The following is an 18,797-nucleotide window of genomic DNA, read 5'->3' on the forward strand; positions in this document are numbered from 1 at the left end:
AAACCACTTGTGTCTTGTTGTCAGCACATTGTCTGAAGAACTGCCACGCCAGGGAACTCCTTGGAGCTGACTTTGGTGTGCTCGGTCCCTTGCTGCGGTGGGCAGTAGGAGGTGTACTGTCTAGAGGACAGCCGCTCCGCTTTTGCACCCTGCTACCTCTTCTGCTGTGCTGGTGGCTCTGTGCGACCACCGCCTCTTCCTCTGACCTACATCGGTCACTCGCATGACCTTGATTCCATGTGGGGTCGAGGACCTCATCGTCCTCCACATCATCTTCCACCCAGTCTTCACCCCGCCTTCCTTGTTGGTCTGCGCACTTTCGAAAGCCCCAGCAGTTGGCACCTGTGTTTCGTCATCATCCGAGACGTGCTGCGATGGTCCTCCCATGTACTCATATTGAAAGATAAGTGGTTGGGCATCGGTGCACTCAATATCTTTTACTTCTGGGGCAGGGCTAGGTGGATGGCCCTGGGAAACCCTGCTAACAGAGTCATCAAAAAGCAGAAGAGACTGCTGCATGACTTGGGGCTCAGACTGCTTGGCTGATTTGCAAGGGGGTTAGGTGAAAGACTAATGGACATCGGCTGCAGGTGCCAACTGTGGTCTTTCAGCAGGAGACTGGGTGGGAGACAATGTGAAGGAACTGGATCCACTGTCAGCAACCCAATCTACTATCGCTTGTACTTGTTCAGGCCTAACCATTCGTAGAGCAGCATTTGGCCCGACCAAATACCGCTGCAGGTTTTGTCGCCTACTCGCACCTGAGGAAGGGGTTTCACTTCTGCGTGTAGCTGGCACAGATCGACCACATCCTCTCCCTGCAAAAGGGGCTCCACCAGCAGCACCACAACCTGGTCCACGTCCCATATTTGACATTCTCCTCATATTTTTCGAATTTAGGATCTTGCCCTAAATGGGTATTTAATTAATATTAGAATAGAACAACAGTATGTAGAGGGAGTATCCCACACGGTCTGAACCAGTGTAGGCCTGAAGTAAATATTTCTTTGCACAAAATGGCTGTATTTCAAATGGCTGTATTTCAAATCCCTGATTCAAACTCCTGTATGTAGAGGGTGTATCTCACAGGGCCTAAACCAGTGTAGGCCTGAAGTAAATATATATTTGCACAAAATGGCTGTATTTCAAATGCCTGATTCAAACCCCTGTATGTAATGGGGTATCTCACAGGGCCTGTAACCAGTGTAGGCCTGAAGTAATTAAATCTTTGCACAAAATGACTGTATTTCAAATGGCTGTATTTCAAATCCCTGAATCAATTACCTGTATGTAGAGGGAGTATCTCACAGGGCCCGATTCAGTGTAGGCCTGAAGTAAATATATCTTTTCACAAAATGGCTGTATTTCAAATCGCTGTATTTCAAATCCCTGATTCAAACCCCTGTATGTAGAAGTAGTATCTCACAGGGCCTGAACCAGTGTATGCCTGAAGTAAATATTTCTTTGCCCTAAATGGCTGTATTTCAAATGGCTGTATTTCAAATCCCTGAATCAAACCCCTGTATGTAGCGGGATTATCTCACACAGTCTGAACCAGTGTATGCCTGAAGTAAAAATGTCTTTGCACAAAATGGCTGTATTTCAATTGTCTGTATTTCAAATCCCTGATTCAAACCCCTGTATGTAGAGGGTGTATTTCACATGGTCTGAACCAGTGTAGGCCTGAAGTAAATATATCTTTGCACAAAATGGCTGTATTTCAAATGGCTGTATTTCAAATCCCTGATTCAAACCCCTGTATGTAGAGGGGGTATTTCACAGGGCCTGAACCAGTGTAGGCCTGAAGTAATTATTTCTTTGCCCAAAATGGTTGCATTTCAAATGGCTGTATTTCAAATGACTGATTCAAACCCCTGTATGTAGAATGAGTATCTCACACGGTCTGAACCAGTGTAGGCCTGAAGTAAATATATCTTTGCACAAAATGGCTGTATTTCAAATCCCTGATTCAAACCCCTGTATGTAGAGGGTGTATCTCACAGGGCCTGAACCAGTGTAGGCCTGAATTCAATATTGGTGCACCAAATGGCGGTATTTAACCCCTTAAGGACGTAGGGCGTACAGGTACGCCCTATTTCCCGAGTCATTAAGGACTCAGGGCGTACCGGTACGTCCTAACTTTAACTAGATATTCTGGCGCCGCGGGGGGTTAATTGCAGCGGGATGCCAGCTGAAATCATTCAGCCGGCATCCTGTCACAACACCAGGGGGGTCATGTGACCCCCCTGTATCGGCGATCGCCGCAAACCGCAGGTCAATTCAGACCTGCGGTTTGCTGAAATTTCTGCAGTTTCTGGACCGCGGGGGATCAGAAACTTTAAAATGCCTAAATTGCCAATTTGCACCCCCCCCTGCATGATTTATGTGGGGGCGGGTGGTGCAGGGGGGGGTGTCGCAGGCGGTGCGGGCGTTGCGGGAGGCCTGATCCCCCGCCCGCCTCCACTTGAAAATTTGTTGGCGTCTAGTGGTTATACCAGGATGTCAGCACATTGCTGACACCCTGGTATAAACGGCTGACATCTGTGCAGATGTGACCACCGTAAAAAAATTACGGTGACCACTGTAAAAAAATTAAAATAAAAACGGTGTAAAAAAAGCCATTTTTTGTCATCTTACGTCACAAAAAGTGTAATAGCAAGCGATCAAAAAGTCATATGCACCCCAAAATAGTGCCAATCAAACCGTCATCTCATCCCGCAAAAAATGAGACCCTACTTAACCCCTTAAGGACACATGACGTACCGGTACGGCATGTTTCCCGAGTCCTGAAAGCATAGATCTGTTCAGTGTAAGTAAAATACAGTACAGAAACCTATAGGGGTTCTGTACTGTATTTTACAGACATCAGACCCACTGGATCTTCAAGAACCAAGTGGGTCTGGGTCAAAAAATAAAAAGAATAAGTGAAAAAAGTTAAGATAAAAAAAAAAACATTTATCACTGAATAAAAAAAAATAAAAAAAAATAAACTACACATATTAGGTATCGCCGCGTCCGTAACGACCTGATCTATAAAACGGCCATGTTACTTTCCCCGCACAGTGAACGCCATAAAAATAAAAAAATAAAAACTATGAGAAAATTGAAATTTTGCCCACCTTACTTCCCAAAAAAGGTAATAAAAGTGATCAAAAAAGTCGCATGTACGCCAAAATAGTACCAATCAAACCGTCATCTCATCCCGCAAAAAATGAGACCCTACTCAAGATAATCGCCCAAAAACTGAAAAAACTATGGCTCTTAGACTATGGAAACACTAAAACATCATTTTTTTTGTTTCAAAAATAAAATCATTGTGTAAAACCTACATAAATAAAAATAAAGTATACATATTAGGTATTGCCGCGTCCGTATCGACCGGCTCTATATAAATATCACATGACCTAACCCCTCAGGTGACCACCGTAAAAAAAAAAAAAAAAAAACGGTGTAAAAAAAGCTATTTTTTGCCATCTTACGTCACAAAAAGTGTAATAGCAAGCGATCAAAAAGTCAGATGCACCCCAAAATAGTGCCAATCAAACTGTCATCTCATTCCGCAAAAAATTAGACCCTACTCAAGATAATCGCCCAAAAACTGAAAAAACTATGGCTCTCAGACTATGGAGACACTAAACAATTTTTTGGTTTTAAAAATGAAGTTATTGTATAAAACTTACATAAATAAATAAAAATTGTATACATATTAGGTATCGCTGCGTCCGTGACAACCTGCTCTATAAAATTACCACATGATCTAACCTGTCATATGAATGTTGTAAATAACAAAAAAAAAAACGTGCCAAAAAAGCTATTTCTTGTTACCTTGCCGCACAAAAAGTGTAATATAGAGCAACCAAAAATCATATCTACCCTGAACTAGTACCAACAATACTGCCACCCTATTCCGTACTTTCTAAAATGGGGTCACTTTTTTGGAGTTTCTACTCTAGGGGTGCATCAGGGGGGCTTCAAATGGGACATGGTGTCAAAAAACCAGTCCAGCAAAATCTGCCTTCCAAAAACCGTATGGCATTCCTTTCCTTCTGCGCCCTGCCGTGTGCCCGTACAGTGGTTTACGACCACATATGGGGTGTTTCTGTAAACTACAGAATCAGGGCCATAAATAATGAGTTTTGTTTGGCTGTTAACCCTTGCTTTGTAACTGGAAAAAAAATATTAAAATGGAAAATCTGCCAAAAAAGTGAAATTTTGAAATTGTATCTCTATTTTCCATTAAATCTTGTGCAACACCTAAAGGGTTAACAAAGTTTGTAAAATCAGTTTTGAATACCTTGAGGGGTGTAGTTTCTTAGATGGGGTCACTTTTATGGAGTTTCTACTCTAGGGGTGCATCAGGGGGGCTTCAAATGGGACATGGTGTCAAAAAAAACTGTCCAGCAAAATCTGGCTTCCAAAAACCATACGGCGTACCTTTCACTCTACGCCCCGCTGTGTGGCCGTACAGTAGTTTACGGCCACATATGGGGTGTTTCTGTAAACGGCAGAGTCAGGGCAATAAAGATACAGTCTTGTTTGGCTGTTAACCCTTGCTTTGTTAGTGGAAAAAATGGGTTAAAATGGAAAATTAGGCAAAAAAATGAAATTCTCAAATTTCATCCCCATTTGCCAATAACTCTTGTGCAACACCTAAAGGGTTAACGAAGTTTGTAAAATCAGTTTTGAATACCTTGAGGGGTGTAGTTTCTTAGATGGGGTCACTTTTATAGAGTTTCTACTCTAGGGGTGCATCAGGGGGCTTCAAATGGGACATGGTGTCAAAAAAACTGTCCAGCAAAATCTGGCTTCCAAAAACCATACGGCGCACCTTTCACTCTACGCCCCGCTGTGTGGCCGTACAGTAGTTTACGGCCACATATGGGGTGTTTCTGTAAACGGCAGAGTCAGGGCAATAAAGATACAGTCTTGTTTGGCTGTTAACCCTTGCTTTGTTAGTGGAAAAAATGGGTTAAAATGGAAAATTAGGCAAAAAAATGAAATTCTCAAATTTCATCCCCATTTGCCAATAACTCTTGTGCAACACCTAAAGGGTTAACGGAGTTTGTAAAATCAGTTTTGAATACCTTGAGGGGTGTAGTTTATAGAATGGGGTCATTTTTGGGCGGTTTCTATTATGTAAGCCTCGCAAAGTGACTTCAGAGCTGTAGTGGTCCCTAAAAATTGAGTTTTTGTAAATTTCTGAAAAATGTCAAGATTTGCTTCTAAACTTCTAAGCCTTGTAACATCCCCAAAAAATAAAATATCATTCCCAAAATAATTCAAACATGAAGTAGACATATGGGGAATGTTAAGTCATCACAATTTTTGGGGGTATTACTATGTATTACAGAAGTAGAGAAACTGAAACTTTGAAATTTGCAAATTTTTCCAAATTTTTGGTAAATTTGGTATTTTATTATGCAAAAAAATTAATTTTTTTTACTTTATTTTACCAGTGTCATGAAGTACAATATGTGACGAAAAAACAATCTCAGAATGGCCTGTATAAGTAAAAGCGTTTTAAAGTTATCAGCACTTAAAGTGACACTGGTCAGATTTGCAAAAAATGGCCTGGTCCTTAAGGTGAAAATGAGCCTGGTCCTCATTTTGGCTCTTAGACTATGGAGACACTAAAACATTTTTTTGGTTTTAAAAATGAAGTCATTGTATAAAGCTTACATAAACAAAAAAAACTGTATACATATTAGGTATCGCTGCGTCCGTGACAAACTGCTCTATAAAATTACCACATGATCTAACCTGTCAGATGAATGTTGTAAATAACAAACAAAAAAATCGTGCCAAAAAAGCTATTTCTTGTTACCTTGCCGCACTAAAAGTGTAATATAGAGCAACCGAAAATCATATGTACCCTAAACTAGTAAAATTCTATAAATTATCTGTGGATCACTTCAGCTGGATAAGATGGAACAGGTGCTCTTGGTCTATGTGACCCACCCAGCCACAAGCAAGTAGTAATAATATAAAAAGGATAGACCAGGCACTCTATATATGTAACTAAAATGAGATATTTATTACATACACTGACAAATGGAGACATAAAATTCTAGTCCAGCTGGACAATTGATGGTATGTATCAATATACAATGTATAATATAGCAGCAACGACGTGGCAATTTTAGCAACAGTAAAATCTCAATGCAACAGTGTGATACAAAGTAGCAAATGCAGAGATAACTAATCGCAATCTGTTAATCGCGATATTGGAGTCCAGGAGTAAACCGCAAGAATAGCCGGGGAATCAGGCTGATAGCAGCATTAGCAACATATATGGCACTAGCAACATAGATAGTTCCTTATAGAGAAATATGATAATCTCTTTCTGATATTCTTCAAATCCAGGAGTTTTGGGTATATAGGATTCCACTCCTACTTCGCTGTGTTAAAGCGAAGATTGGTGGTTTACCAGTCTCTTCAGTTTCTGCAGTCTGACCTCGGCTACAAACCAGTAAGTGCTCGTGGTGGCGTCCCACCCACTTGCACAGTATTACCTTGGTCTGGTCGCTTTATTTGAGACGTCGAATCTATAAGCGGGTCCGTATCAACTGACTCTATGCTCAGAGCCGACAGCGAGTCACGTACTTGAAAAGATCGGGTCAGGTATTTTGCAGAACTTTACTTTAAAAGTCCGTTCAAATCCAGGGGAGATTTTTCAGCATGCCGGTACAAGGTTCGTCCCATACGCGTTTCGGGGGTGTGCCCCTTCCTCAGTGGTCACCACTTGTTTGGCTGTTAACCCTTGCTTTGTTAGTGGAAAAAATGGGTTAAAATGGAAAATTAGGCAAAAAAATGAAATTCTCAAATTTCATCCCCATTTGCCAATAACTCTTGTGCAACACCTAAAGGGTTAACAAAGTTAGTAAAAATCAGTTTTGAATACCTTGAGGGGTGTAGTTTATAGAATGGGGTCATTTTGGGGCGGTTTCTATTATGTAAGCCTCGCAAAGTGACTTCAGACCTGTAGTGGTCCCTAAAAATTGGGTTTTTGTAAATTTCTGAAAAATTTCAAGATTTGCTTCTAAACTTCTAAGCCTTGTAACATCCCCAAAAAATAAAATATCTTTCCTAAAATAATTCAAACATGAAGTAGACATATGGGGAATGTAAAGTCATCACAATTTTTGGGGGTATTACTATGTATTACAGAAGTAGAGAAACTGAAACTTTGAAATTTGAAAATTTTGCTAACATTTTGGTAAATTAGGTATTTTTTATGCTTTTTTTTATTTTTTTTTACTTCATTTTACCAGTGTCATGAAGTACAATATGTGACGAAAAAACAATCTCAGAATGGCCTGAATAAGTCAAAGTGCTTTAAAGTTATGAGCACTTAAAGTGACACTGGTCAGATTTGCAAAAAAAGGCCAAGTCCTTAAGGTGAAATAGGGCTGAGTCCTTAAGGGGTTAAAATCTCTGAATGTAACCCAAATGTATTAAGGGTGTATCTCACAAACGAGTGTTTGTTTAACAACTGAATTTGACAGCCGTATATAAGCCTGTAATTTCACACATGCTGATGCTGCAAGGCCTGAAAATAGTGTTTTTTGTCAAAAAAGTGTGTTTTTCAAACCCCAGAAAATGATGGGTGTATTTCTAGCTTAAATTGCACACTGACTAATCAAGATGTTGAAGATTTCCAAAATTTAGTTTTTTTTGTAACAGAAAGATGTATATATTAAACTTGAATTTAACACTTGCAGATCTGGAAAATACATAAAAAAAAAAAAAAAAAGTCTGTTTTTAAAACCCCAGAAAATGATGGGTGTATTTCTACCTTAAATTGCACACTGACTAATTCAGATGTTGTAGTTTGCCAAAGAAAATGGTGATTTGCAATGTCCCAAAAGCTCAGATGCAGTGCTGGTGCACTGAGCTTGCATAAAATGGCCGCCTCTGCTGCCACCCACCTAACTAACAGAATTATAAAAGTTATTTTATTTTTTGGGTCATCGCTATTTCTAGGTAGATCGCTGAATTATATTCTCTCCTATGCTCTCCCTGAAATCACCAGTCCAGCAACATCCTCTCCCTATACTTGTAACAGCAGAGTGACGTGCAGCGCTACGTGACTCAAGCTTATATAGAGCCTGGGTCACATGCTGCTCTGGCCAAATCACAGCCATGCCATTAAGTAGGCATGGCTGTGATGGCCTCTTGGGGCCAGTAGTATGACGCTTGTTGATTGGCTGCTGCGCAGCCTTTCAAAAGCGCCAAGAAAGCGCTGAACACCGAACCCAAACTTTTACGGAAATGTTTGGGTCCGGGGTCCAAAAATTCTAAAGTTCGGTACGAACCCAAACTTTACAGTTCGGGTTCACTCAACCCTACTGAAGAGTCAATCTTAAATATCATTATTGTATAACTGTTGGCTGAACCATCAGCCATCTTTCTGTACTGTACCTCCTTCACTATAATGCCGCATCAACTTGATGAAATTGATGTGTTATTTCTACAGAAGGAGGGAGATCAGTGTCCACAATCAGTAGTAGTCGGCAGACTCCACTCCAGCAGCAGCCTCACATGCTCGGAAGGTCCAAGTCAGTACAAATAAATAGGCAAATAGATACCCAACAGCCAGTGAGTCCACAGTAAAATCTCAAAACTTTATTATGAGTGATTAAAATCCATGACATAAGTACCACACACAGCGGGATTATGCGTTTATGCAAACAGTTGTGTCATGAGTTTTAATCATTCATAGTAAAGCTTCAAGATTTTACAGCAGACTCACTAGCTGCTGGATATTTGTTTGCCTGTTTGGATCTTAGTGTCTGAAGGTTATAAAAATCCAACCTTTCCAATCCATTGGGTGGGGAACCCTTTTTGCTGCCGAGGGCCATTTGAATATTTATAATATCATTGGCGAGCCATACAAAATTCTCAACTTAAAAATTTGACTGCTATATTTGATCAAACATAAAATTGATTTAGGGGTAAGTGTAGTGTCCCACTACATAAATGTGGGCACCACTCAAGGGTCAATTGGGTCACGTTGTTCCCCACCTTTTGTGGAACATGGTCATGGTATTTTTTATTGCATTGTAAGGTGTATTTTCTTGTTCTCTCCTGTACCAGGCCTGTTAGGGGTGTAGTTCCTCCTCCTAAGCTGTAGAGGGAGCTAGGGAACCCCCTAGTATATATAGTCAGGTCCAGTCCAGGGAGAGGCAGTGTGTGGTTAGAAGCCAGTGGTCACTTTAGTTAGAGAGCAGCTGAAGATCGGCTTCTAACATGCAGCTAGATAGCCCAGGTTCCTAGCTTGCACCCAGGGGAAGAAGTTGCCTCCTGAAGATATCTAGCATCTTGCAAAGTACAGAGCAGAGACAATTTTATCCAGCCAAGTAGAAAGCTGAAGGGCAGAAGGTTATTTACAGCAAGAGGATTTATACCAGAGGAAGGTTTCCCTACCCAAGGATAAAGCCAGCTATTAGGCATACGGGCCTTGGAGAAAGCCAGACAGGATCTGAAGAAAATACAGCCTGATCTGTGAGTGTTATTCCCTCTGAGTATCTTGCAAGGATTTTGCCTGCCATTTATGTGAAGCCTGCCTGTTACCAAAATCTTTTATATGGAACTGTTTGAAGCCTGTATATAGTTGAACTGTTGAGTAAAGAGGAGTTCTAGTTCACTACAACTGTGTGCACCTCCATTATTCACTGTTTGAAGCCTGTATATAGTTGAACTGTTGAGTAAAGAGGAGTTCTAGTTCACTACAACCGTGTGCACCTCCATTATTCCTCCTAGCAATCAGTGTGCCACTGTTACCGGCACTGGCGTCGCGAACTGTAAGGGATCCAGCCATAGGCACGCTAAACCTACAACACCCAGGGCACCTCACCTATCACCCGGCCTGGTCCCTATATCCAGAGAGTGCCCCAGAGGATCTAAGTGCCAGCCTCTCCATCACTGCTGTACGCCTGCCCAGGGTATCCTACAACTGTGAGGACTAAGAGCAACCCTCGGTCTGTTAACTGACCCCCGTGACCTCGCATTCGCTCACCCTAAGGGACTGGCGTACTGCATAAGCTACAGAAAGTGCGCTTCTGTTGAAAAAAATTCAGCGAGCTGTATTCTTGCAGCACAGAATGGCACCTATACTATATATATATATATATATATATATTATATAGTGCTGGCGCCATTTTGACAAAATATTGCAGTTTAATTTTTAACTTGAGAATATTACATATTTAGTTCTTATTTTTTTTATTTGCCATTAATGGCAGCCAAGCTCATCCCAGAGAGGGGTTCACCCAGCTTCCACTCTCACTACCTCTGCCTTCGCAACTGTCCCTGCCTCTGTACCTTTCTCAATCTCAAATCAGCCCCGCCACCTCCATCAGCCTCATATCAGCCTTCCATTATACCACCAGCATACATCAGCCTCAGATCAACCCCATCAAACCCCTCCCCCAGCCTCCATCAGCCTCAGATCAGCCCTTATCAGACTCCTTACCCTCATCCTCCAATCAGCTCCCAGCATCCAATAAGACCCCCCAACCTGTACTATCTTCAGATCGGACCCCCATAATGGAAGCAGTCAATAGTATTCAGACTATATGCTCTGGCAGGGAGCCGGGGGCCACATGAAATGGATCCCGTGGGCCATAAACCTTCAGATGGTGTGTAGTCTTCCACCTTCCAATGTGTAACTCCAATGAAGGACCTTTAATTTCCCTGTGGCCACCATATGTCTAAGGTTGATACGTTTCAGACTCGCTCTAGGTTTTCAGTTGGCGTAGATATTACCTAAGGTTGACTAAAGGAATGTTTATATACATTAAAATAAAGGACCATACCGTATCATTATCTTTAGGCTGACAAGAACTTGGCAGAAAATGGAGTAAAGGTGGCCCTGGAAGTTGGGTATCGTCACATTGACTGTGCTTTCATCTACGGGAATGAGGTTGAGGTTGGGAGAGCTATAAATGAGAAGATTTCAGATGGAACGGGGAAGAGAGAAGACATATTCTACACTGGGAAGGTAATGAAAAACATCAACATACAAAAAAAAATGTATTTTCCGACAACCATTGAAACTTCTTAATACAGTGCCCATATGGGTTGTCAGCTGGCTTTCCTTAAAGCTGAAATGGCCTGTAAGTCTCCATGGTTAGGTTAAACATAAATGGTTATGTTTTGCTTATATTACTATTACATATAAATGATATAAATGCATTACACTTTACAATGTATCTCATTCTGGGGAAGGTGAAACCTGCAGAAACCTCCTCCATCCTCAAAAAACTGATATAGAGTAACACAATAAGTAGAGAAGGGGGTGGGAGGGATGTGGAACTGCAGCTTCTCAATGTTTCAGTGAAACAACCCAAGGAGAGAGCTGTAAGTATTGTCTGACTTCTTTGTTCTCTTTCAGCTCTGGTCCTCTTTCCATGCCCCAGAGAGAGTTCGTCCCGCTCTTGAGAAATCTCTAAAAGATCTTCAGCTGGATTACATAGATTTATTTATCATCCATAGTCCCTTTGAAGTCACCAGGGAAAGGAGTCCAGAAAGAAAAATAGAACTAAGAACCATATTTCATCTACTTCAAAGTTATCTAGTTCAAAAGTGTACAGAGGAAAAGTGCACCGCTCTAATTAGTTATGCATGGCAATACCCACATGTGACAACTTTGGTTTCCTTGGTGTAATAACCACATACGTTATTATAGGATATCTCTACTGATGAATTCCTTTAATTCACCTTAATGGGATCATAAATGTTGAGGATTTTCAGAAGTGCTGGATTTTTAGATCTTCCATATTAATGAACAAGTTTTTAATTCTAAATCTGCCTGACTGTACCTTCACACCAACAGATTAGAGCTACTGTTTTCTCTTGCAGCATTGGTGGGGCACGGGCCCCTATGGCTAGGAGCCTGGCCTGTTTTGCACAATTGCTTTTTACCATGATTGTCCACCTTTCAGTATCGTGACATATTTAATTCCAGAATTGCTGAGTAATGTTATAGCAGTTAGAGGTCTATTCTTCTGGTATAGAGCTCCAATTTGAGTGTGTAGCCACATATAAAAATGAAAATAATCTGGACTGCAGTCACCACTAGGTGGAGCTAATGAGCTTAATGTTTTATTCAGTTTAATGCTTCGACAGTATGCAGTATTTTTCTCTCAGTCTACACTGAATTATGTATTATACTGGAAAGTAAACAGAGTTCTGGTTGACAATAATTTCTGTGTAAATGTGATTTCAGCCAGGAGATGATCCTTTCCCCAAGGATGAAAACGGAAAATTAATTTATCACAACACAGACATTCGGGACACTTGGAAGGTGCAGTATTCAGTATATTTACTGTTCACATACTTTCTGCTATTCACTCTTCTGTGGCCAGGATATTGGGGGAGTAGCAGCATGGTCATACATTTACATCATACGCCAGTAGCTTGGCCCACTAATTCTTGCACATTTTTTAGGCTCTGGACTCTGGAGGAGTGTAAAGATGCCGGGTTGGTTAGATCCATAGGAGTTTCCAATTTCAATAAGAGACAGCTAGAGCTAATCCTGAACAATCCAGAACTAAAGTACAAACCAGTCTGCAACCAGGTAACTGACGTGACTTATCAAATTTTACTTATACTGGGCGGAGTTTGTTTTTCTGATATAGAGCTCCAAGCATTTTGCATAGACTCACAGATATAAGAAAAAAAATGTAGATGCCAGGAATCATCACTTAATAGAGATTAAGATTTTACTGCATAAAATTTAAAGGGGTTTATATCCTCTGTCATTGCTGTTACACCACTGTTCCATTCCCCGCTGCTATGCACTCCCAGTATGAGCTCAATACAGCTTCAAATGCTAAGGAAGGCCCACACAGCCAATAACTGCTAAAGCCAGTGATTGCCACTTGGGGATATATCTGAGGCCAGTAAATGGCTGCAGTGGCGCATGGTCAGAAGTTAGAACTTTACAGGTCAGGGACTGGAAGGATAAATGAGCAGAGCCTTGGTGATAGAGACAGCAGGGGACAGATGTAAGCCAAATGAAAAAATGGCTGTAGGACTGAAAAACCCCTTTAAAGGACTTTTGACACCAGAATCATTATAGTTAAACCTGTGCAGGTTTGCAGAAGCTAGCAGTATTGGTCTCATGCTCATCTGTGGCTTTATTTCTGAGAAACTGAACTTTTAATGTATGCAAATCAGCCTATAGGAGCAACAGGGGTGTTGTTATTACTCCTAGAGGCTCTGTTCTCCCCAGGGGCGGGCTGGGCCGGGGGGCAGGGAGGCAATTGCCCCCCCAGGCCGCCCTAAAAAAAGTCAGTCTGTAACAAAAATGATTATAATTTTTTTTATACCTCAGGGCCGCACCGCCAATCACCACAGGTGGCACGGCCCTGGTTGTAATTGCGGCGGGCAGCAGTGGAGGCGGATAGTAGGAGATGAGCGCTTCCATTGTGGAAGCGCTCATCTCCATATTCATCTGTATTGCCGTCCTCAGGACAGCGATACAGATGGCTATGCTGTGGGGCAGGGGAGGGAGAGGCGTGTCCCTCTCCTGTTCTTCTGATAGGCCGCAGGCACTAATGCCTGCAGCCTATCAGAGGCCGGCTCAGGCAGCGGGATGACGTCATTATCATTGCGCCGCCTGAGCCAGGCAGCACACAGCAGGGATACAGGTCAGAAGAGGCCTAGATCGCATCACTGCTAATGGAGGTAAGTAATAGTGTTTTTTTCTTTTTTTTTCTTTGCGGGGGGAGCTGTCACTATGGCTATGGGGGAGCTGGCACTATGGGAGGGGAAGCTGGCACTATGGCAATGATGGAGCTTGCACTATGGCTATGGGGGAGCTGGCACTAAGGCTATGGGGGAGCTGGCACTATGGGGGGAGCTGGCACTATGGGGGGACTTGCACTATAGGGGGAGCTCGCACTAGGGGGGGGGACTGGCACTATGGGGGAGCTGGCACTGTGTGGGGGCTGGCACTATGGGGGGGCTGGCACTATGGGGGGGCTGGCACTATGGGGGGCTGGCACTATAGGGGGAGCTGGCACTATGGGGGTGCTGACACTATGGGGGGCTGGCACTATGGGGATGCTGGCACTATGGGGGGAGCTGGCACTATGGGGGAGCTGGCACTATGGGGGGGCTGGCACTATGGGGGGAGCTTGCTCTTTGAGGGGAGCTGGCACTATGGGAGGAGCTGGCACTATGGGGGCATGTCTTACTGGCACATTATGGGGCGGAACCATGGGGGAGATGAGCACTATGGGGGTATCTGGGGGCTTTAAAGGGGCTTTTTTTAAAATTATTGGCACATTATTGGGGGCACTATAGGGGAGATCGGCACTATGGGGCATCTGGTGTTACTATAGTGGCATTATTTGGGGGCACTATGGGGAAGTGGGGCCTCTAAAGGGGCCTTTTGTATTGGCACATTATGGGGACCACTATGGCATTTGGTGGCACTAAGGGGGCATTTTTTACTGGCACATTATGGGAGGCACTATAGGGGAGAACGGCACTATGGGGCATTATTTGGGGGCACTATGGTGGAGTGGAGCACTATTGGGGCATATGGTGGCACTAAAAAGGGGCATTTTTTTACTGGCACATTGTGGGGGAGAGGAGCACTATAGGGGCATCTGCTGGGGGCACTAAGAAGGGGAATTTTCTTACTGGCATATTATGGGGGACAGGAGCACTATGAGGGCATTTACTGGGGCACTATATAGGGGTATTTTATACTGGCATACATTATGGGGACATTAGCTCAACTGCGGGCACTAAGCGGGGGTATTTCATGTACTGTCATATTATAGGGAGAATTAGTACTACTAGGGGGAATTATGGGGAGCTTTACTACTACTGGGGCGCTATGAGGAACATGATTACTAGGGCACTATAGGGGCATTATTACTACTAAGTGTGCTCTGGCAGAGAATTATTTCTATTGGTGGGATTTTGGGGAGCACTGTTACTTTGGGTGCACCCTGGCACAGTATCAGCTTAGCACAATTATTTTTGGGGGACATTATCTTTATACTATTAGTGTCTGGGTGCAGTTATTTTTTAGAGCACTGTGTGCCAATAATTGTTTAAGGGGGCACTATCTGTGTGGTAGTAGTAGTATTTCCAGTGGGACTGTTTCTGCAGTATAGTATTGGGGGGCACAGCGGGCACAGTATTGGGGGCACTACAGTATAGTATTGGGGGTGGCAGGAAAGGGTGTAAAGAAGATGTGAAGATGATAGAAATGTGGGAAACTAATGTATGTTTCTCAATCTCTGCAGAGACAGGAAATGGCAGAAAAATCATCATGGCGATCTGGTCTGAATGGAGAAGATGAAGAAAGAGAACGTCTACAACATAGGTGACATCACTTGATGTAAGAGGTATGTGGTGCTATGTAGGAGAGGAGATGCTCCGGCTTCTCCTCCTACCATTTGCAGAAGGAGCATTCAGAGCTGGATGAGGACGGTCAAGGGGGGCAGCAGACCACGGGCGGGTGGCAGATGGGGGGGGGAACCACAGGCCTTGAGCAGGATCTGGGGAGGGAGGAGAGCGGAGGAGCTTCCTGTCTGTAGTCTGCTGTTTATTGTATGATGTAAAGCAGGCAGTGCAGCCAGGACAGGTCCTCCCCTCTCCATGTGATGTGTAGAGACAGGCCTCAACTATAGAATTTCAGCTGTAAAGTGTTTGTTGGGAGTGGCCTATTATATGTAGGAGGGGCTTTTAATAATGGGCGGGGCCAAAATGGGCCACTTGATGGATTTGCCCCCCAGGACTAAGGCCTCCAGCCCTCCCCTGGTTCTCCCTGCTGCTGTCACGCCTGGCCCTGAATTCTTCTAGACTTGCTCCTTTGCCATATACCCGCCAAAGTCCAGGGAGCCTGCAGCAGCACAGAAAATGGAACTTCTAGGAGTAATATCAAAGTCCCTGTTGGTCCTACATGCTATTTTGCATATATTAAAAGTCCCGTTTTCTCAGAAATAAAGCCACAGATGGGGATGTGACAATGACAGCTAGCACATGTCACAGGTCAGTCTGTTTCACTACAATGATTCTCGTGACTCAAGGTTAAGTTTAGGATTAGAGGTGATGGTAAGGTTATAGGGCTGTGATTGTAAATTTAGTTGTTTCTGAATCATCTTAACCTGTAATTTTCTTTTTTTTTAATGTGGAATGTCACATTTACCTAAATCAAAGTAAACTTCTGGAGTTCCTCAAGTCAAATGGTATTGTGCTGGTGGCGTACAGCGTATTGGGCTCAAGCAGGGATGAGACATGGTAAGATGTAGATCATCCTGATGGATTGCTGCAAAGCCAAATTTCTTCCTACTTCGTGGTAGCGAATCAATTTTTCCTACAATGGTGGCTGAAAATGATACTCACCTCATCCACTTGATTACAGAGAGGCCGTCTGCTCCCATCTTGATTGAAGAAAACCTGCCAAAGGACCTGCGTGAAGATGTTACCATGCAGGTCCTCTAGCGGGTCATCTTCAATCAAAAAAAGCAAATGAAGAGGCAGCACTCCAAATTCAGTAAAGGGTGTTAGACTGATTTATTTCACCAGTCGCATGGGGAAATATAGGGGTCTAACACCCTTTACTGAATTTGGAGTGCTTCCTCATAATTTGCTTTTTTGGATACTGTTTATAGATCTTTGCCTAAAATCCAGGAGGAATTGCACCCATCTACACTGCTGACTGTGCTGCTGCTTCTTTTTGTTTGTTGTATCATCTTCAATCTAGATGGGAGAGAATGGCTTCTCTGTATAGGCATCGCTACAAAGGTGGGGCAATTTCCCCCTAGGTTATTCCTTGTATTCCCCTTTAAAATGCTGGCCGCCACTAGTACAGCGGCGATCTGTCCAGGGCCGTCTGACTGTGGTATCTTATGTGCTCCCCTATATATTGTTCCTAGAGTCACCACTGCCTCTCTGTGATCAAGTGGATGAGGGGAGTATAATGTATTTTTTATTAACCCCCTGAGCACCTGAATATAGGTCTCAGATGCCGTGATTAACATTGAATGTGGCATCTGAGGCGTTGAGTGACGGGTGCAACGAGCCCTCTCCATACAATGAAAGGCGATTCATGACAAAGTAATTTGTTATGGATCGAATTTCTTGACGAAGTTCGACAAAGCAGCCAAATACAGTTTTTCTAAATTTCGCTCATCAATAGTCCTAATTTATAGCGCCTCCAGACAACTTTGCACTGGTCAATGACCATAAGGTAATGCTGCACATTATATTTCCCCATACAGAAATGTGCCCATTTCCTGTTTTAAAAAGCCAATAATAGGAAGCCAAAGTTTTGTTAGGAGAATAACTATGCCACCACATAATCATATAATGTCTCACAGGGTAGACCAGAATTCTCCAGTTCTATTAGAAGATCCAGTGCTAAATGTCATAGCTGAAAAGCTTGGCCGGACCCCTGCCCAAGTGGCAATGAGATACCTGCTGCAGAGGGGCATCGTTGTCCTAGCAAAGAGCTTCACCCCAGCCAGGATCAAGCAGAACTTTCAGGTGAGTGGACATCTGCCTTCACTGTGACACTCAAAAACAAGGATCTCCCAAAAAATTAAGAAATTCATGAGCCTTGAAGAAGTTATACATGCTGTAGACATACTGTAGCAGCCTATCTGGTTGCTCTTCTTCAGGAGGCACAGCTGTGATCTGTGACTCCAGCTTAGCCACATTGTTTGATATATAACTTCTTCTTCAGAAGCTCTGCCCCCATGCTTTTCTTACTACAGCCCTGCTTGTTTAGACTGTCAATACAATAAATTCTACACATATTTCAGGTCTTTGACTTCCTGTTAAGCGATGAAGAAATGAAGACTCTGGACGGAATAAACAAAAATATGCGTTATATAAGTACTCCCCAGTAAGTATCATGGAAAATCATTAAATTGAAGCAGGCAAAGCAGATTAAGTTACAGTACCTCATTGAGCTTCCTATATCTATACCCATTCACCAGGAGTTCAGATTTCCACCTTACCCCCTATTAACATATGTAGACTGTACATATGCTGTAAATATACGTATGGGTTACATGCATGGCTATTGGTGAGGTGGTAGATGGCAGTGATTTGATGCATTTGGGACATTATCTTGCCAAAGATGGAAATCAAGTGAAAATCTGCCCTTGATTAGCTTGGCAGTCTTTGGTTCACTTTTTGAGTTCCCAAATAATAAAATACGGCTTTAGTTGACATCCATTATTCTAATTATGTGTTTCACATTCGTTTTTAAACACTGGTGTCCTGCGAGTGACTGAGCCAAGGTATTGAGTGCTTCTTAAACCACCCGTGCAGCCCAGCTCACTGAAAAAAAAACCCAAAAAACTATTGATAGCTCTGTTAAATGTATTACATCTTTATTAAAAGTTAATACCCACCATTTATTTTGTAGACTAACCTCTGGATAGATTATTCAGGGAAGTAGTTTACTGTTGAGCCTCTTTGATCCTATATTTCAACCCTTGGCAATTTGGTTTCTAATGAGTCTTTTATATTCTGCAGATGGCAGGATCATCCAAAGTACCCCTTCCATGATGAATATTAAAAAGAATACGGGCACATTTTTTATACAAGAATCCGTGGACCTTACATCAGATTATTCTTCATCGGAAGCCACAATATGTTACATAGTAGTAAATTAATAAAAAAAATACAGATCATTTACTATGAACTTTTCTTGTTTAGAAAATATGTAACCTATTCAGGTCCATCTAATCACTAAGTTGACACTGAGCATAAAGCATTGCAGAAGCGCACTACACTTTAGGTCTGCATCAACATGAGTG

The 18,797-nt window shown here is 42.6% G+C and overlaps 1 protein-coding gene across 1 annotated transcript in view; it reads left to right on the forward strand.

Annotated features, from left to right (window-relative positions):
- LOC122926123 (estradiol 17 beta-dehydrogenase 5-like) overlaps nt 1–18,556 on the forward strand; it is a 31,265-nt gene extending 12,709 nt beyond the window's left edge. The window contains exons 2-10 of the mRNA XM_044277506.1: nt 6,364–6,469; nt 10,835–11,002; nt 11,396–11,506; nt 12,230–12,312; nt 12,451–12,580; nt 16,157–16,266; nt 17,349–17,514; nt 17,793–17,875; nt 18,514–18,556. Of these exons, the coding sequence (XP_044133441.1) occupies nt 6,364–6,469; nt 10,835–11,002; nt 11,396–11,506; nt 12,230–12,312; nt 12,451–12,580; nt 16,157–16,266; nt 17,349–17,514; nt 17,793–17,875; nt 18,514–18,556 (1,000 nt within the window). The remainder of the gene's footprint in view (nt 1–6,363; nt 6,470–10,834; nt 11,003–11,395; nt 11,507–12,229; nt 12,313–12,450; nt 12,581–16,156; nt 16,267–17,348; nt 17,515–17,792; nt 17,876–18,513) is intronic.
- The last annotated feature ends 241 nt before the right edge of the window (nt 18,557–18,797 follow it).

This window comes from Bufo gargarizans, chromosome 2 (assembly GCF_014858855.1).
Source record: "Bufo gargarizans isolate SCDJY-AF-19 chromosome 2, ASM1485885v1, whole genome shotgun sequence".
Lineage (NCBI taxonomy): Eukaryota > Metazoa > Chordata > Amphibia > Anura > Bufonidae > Bufo > Bufo gargarizans.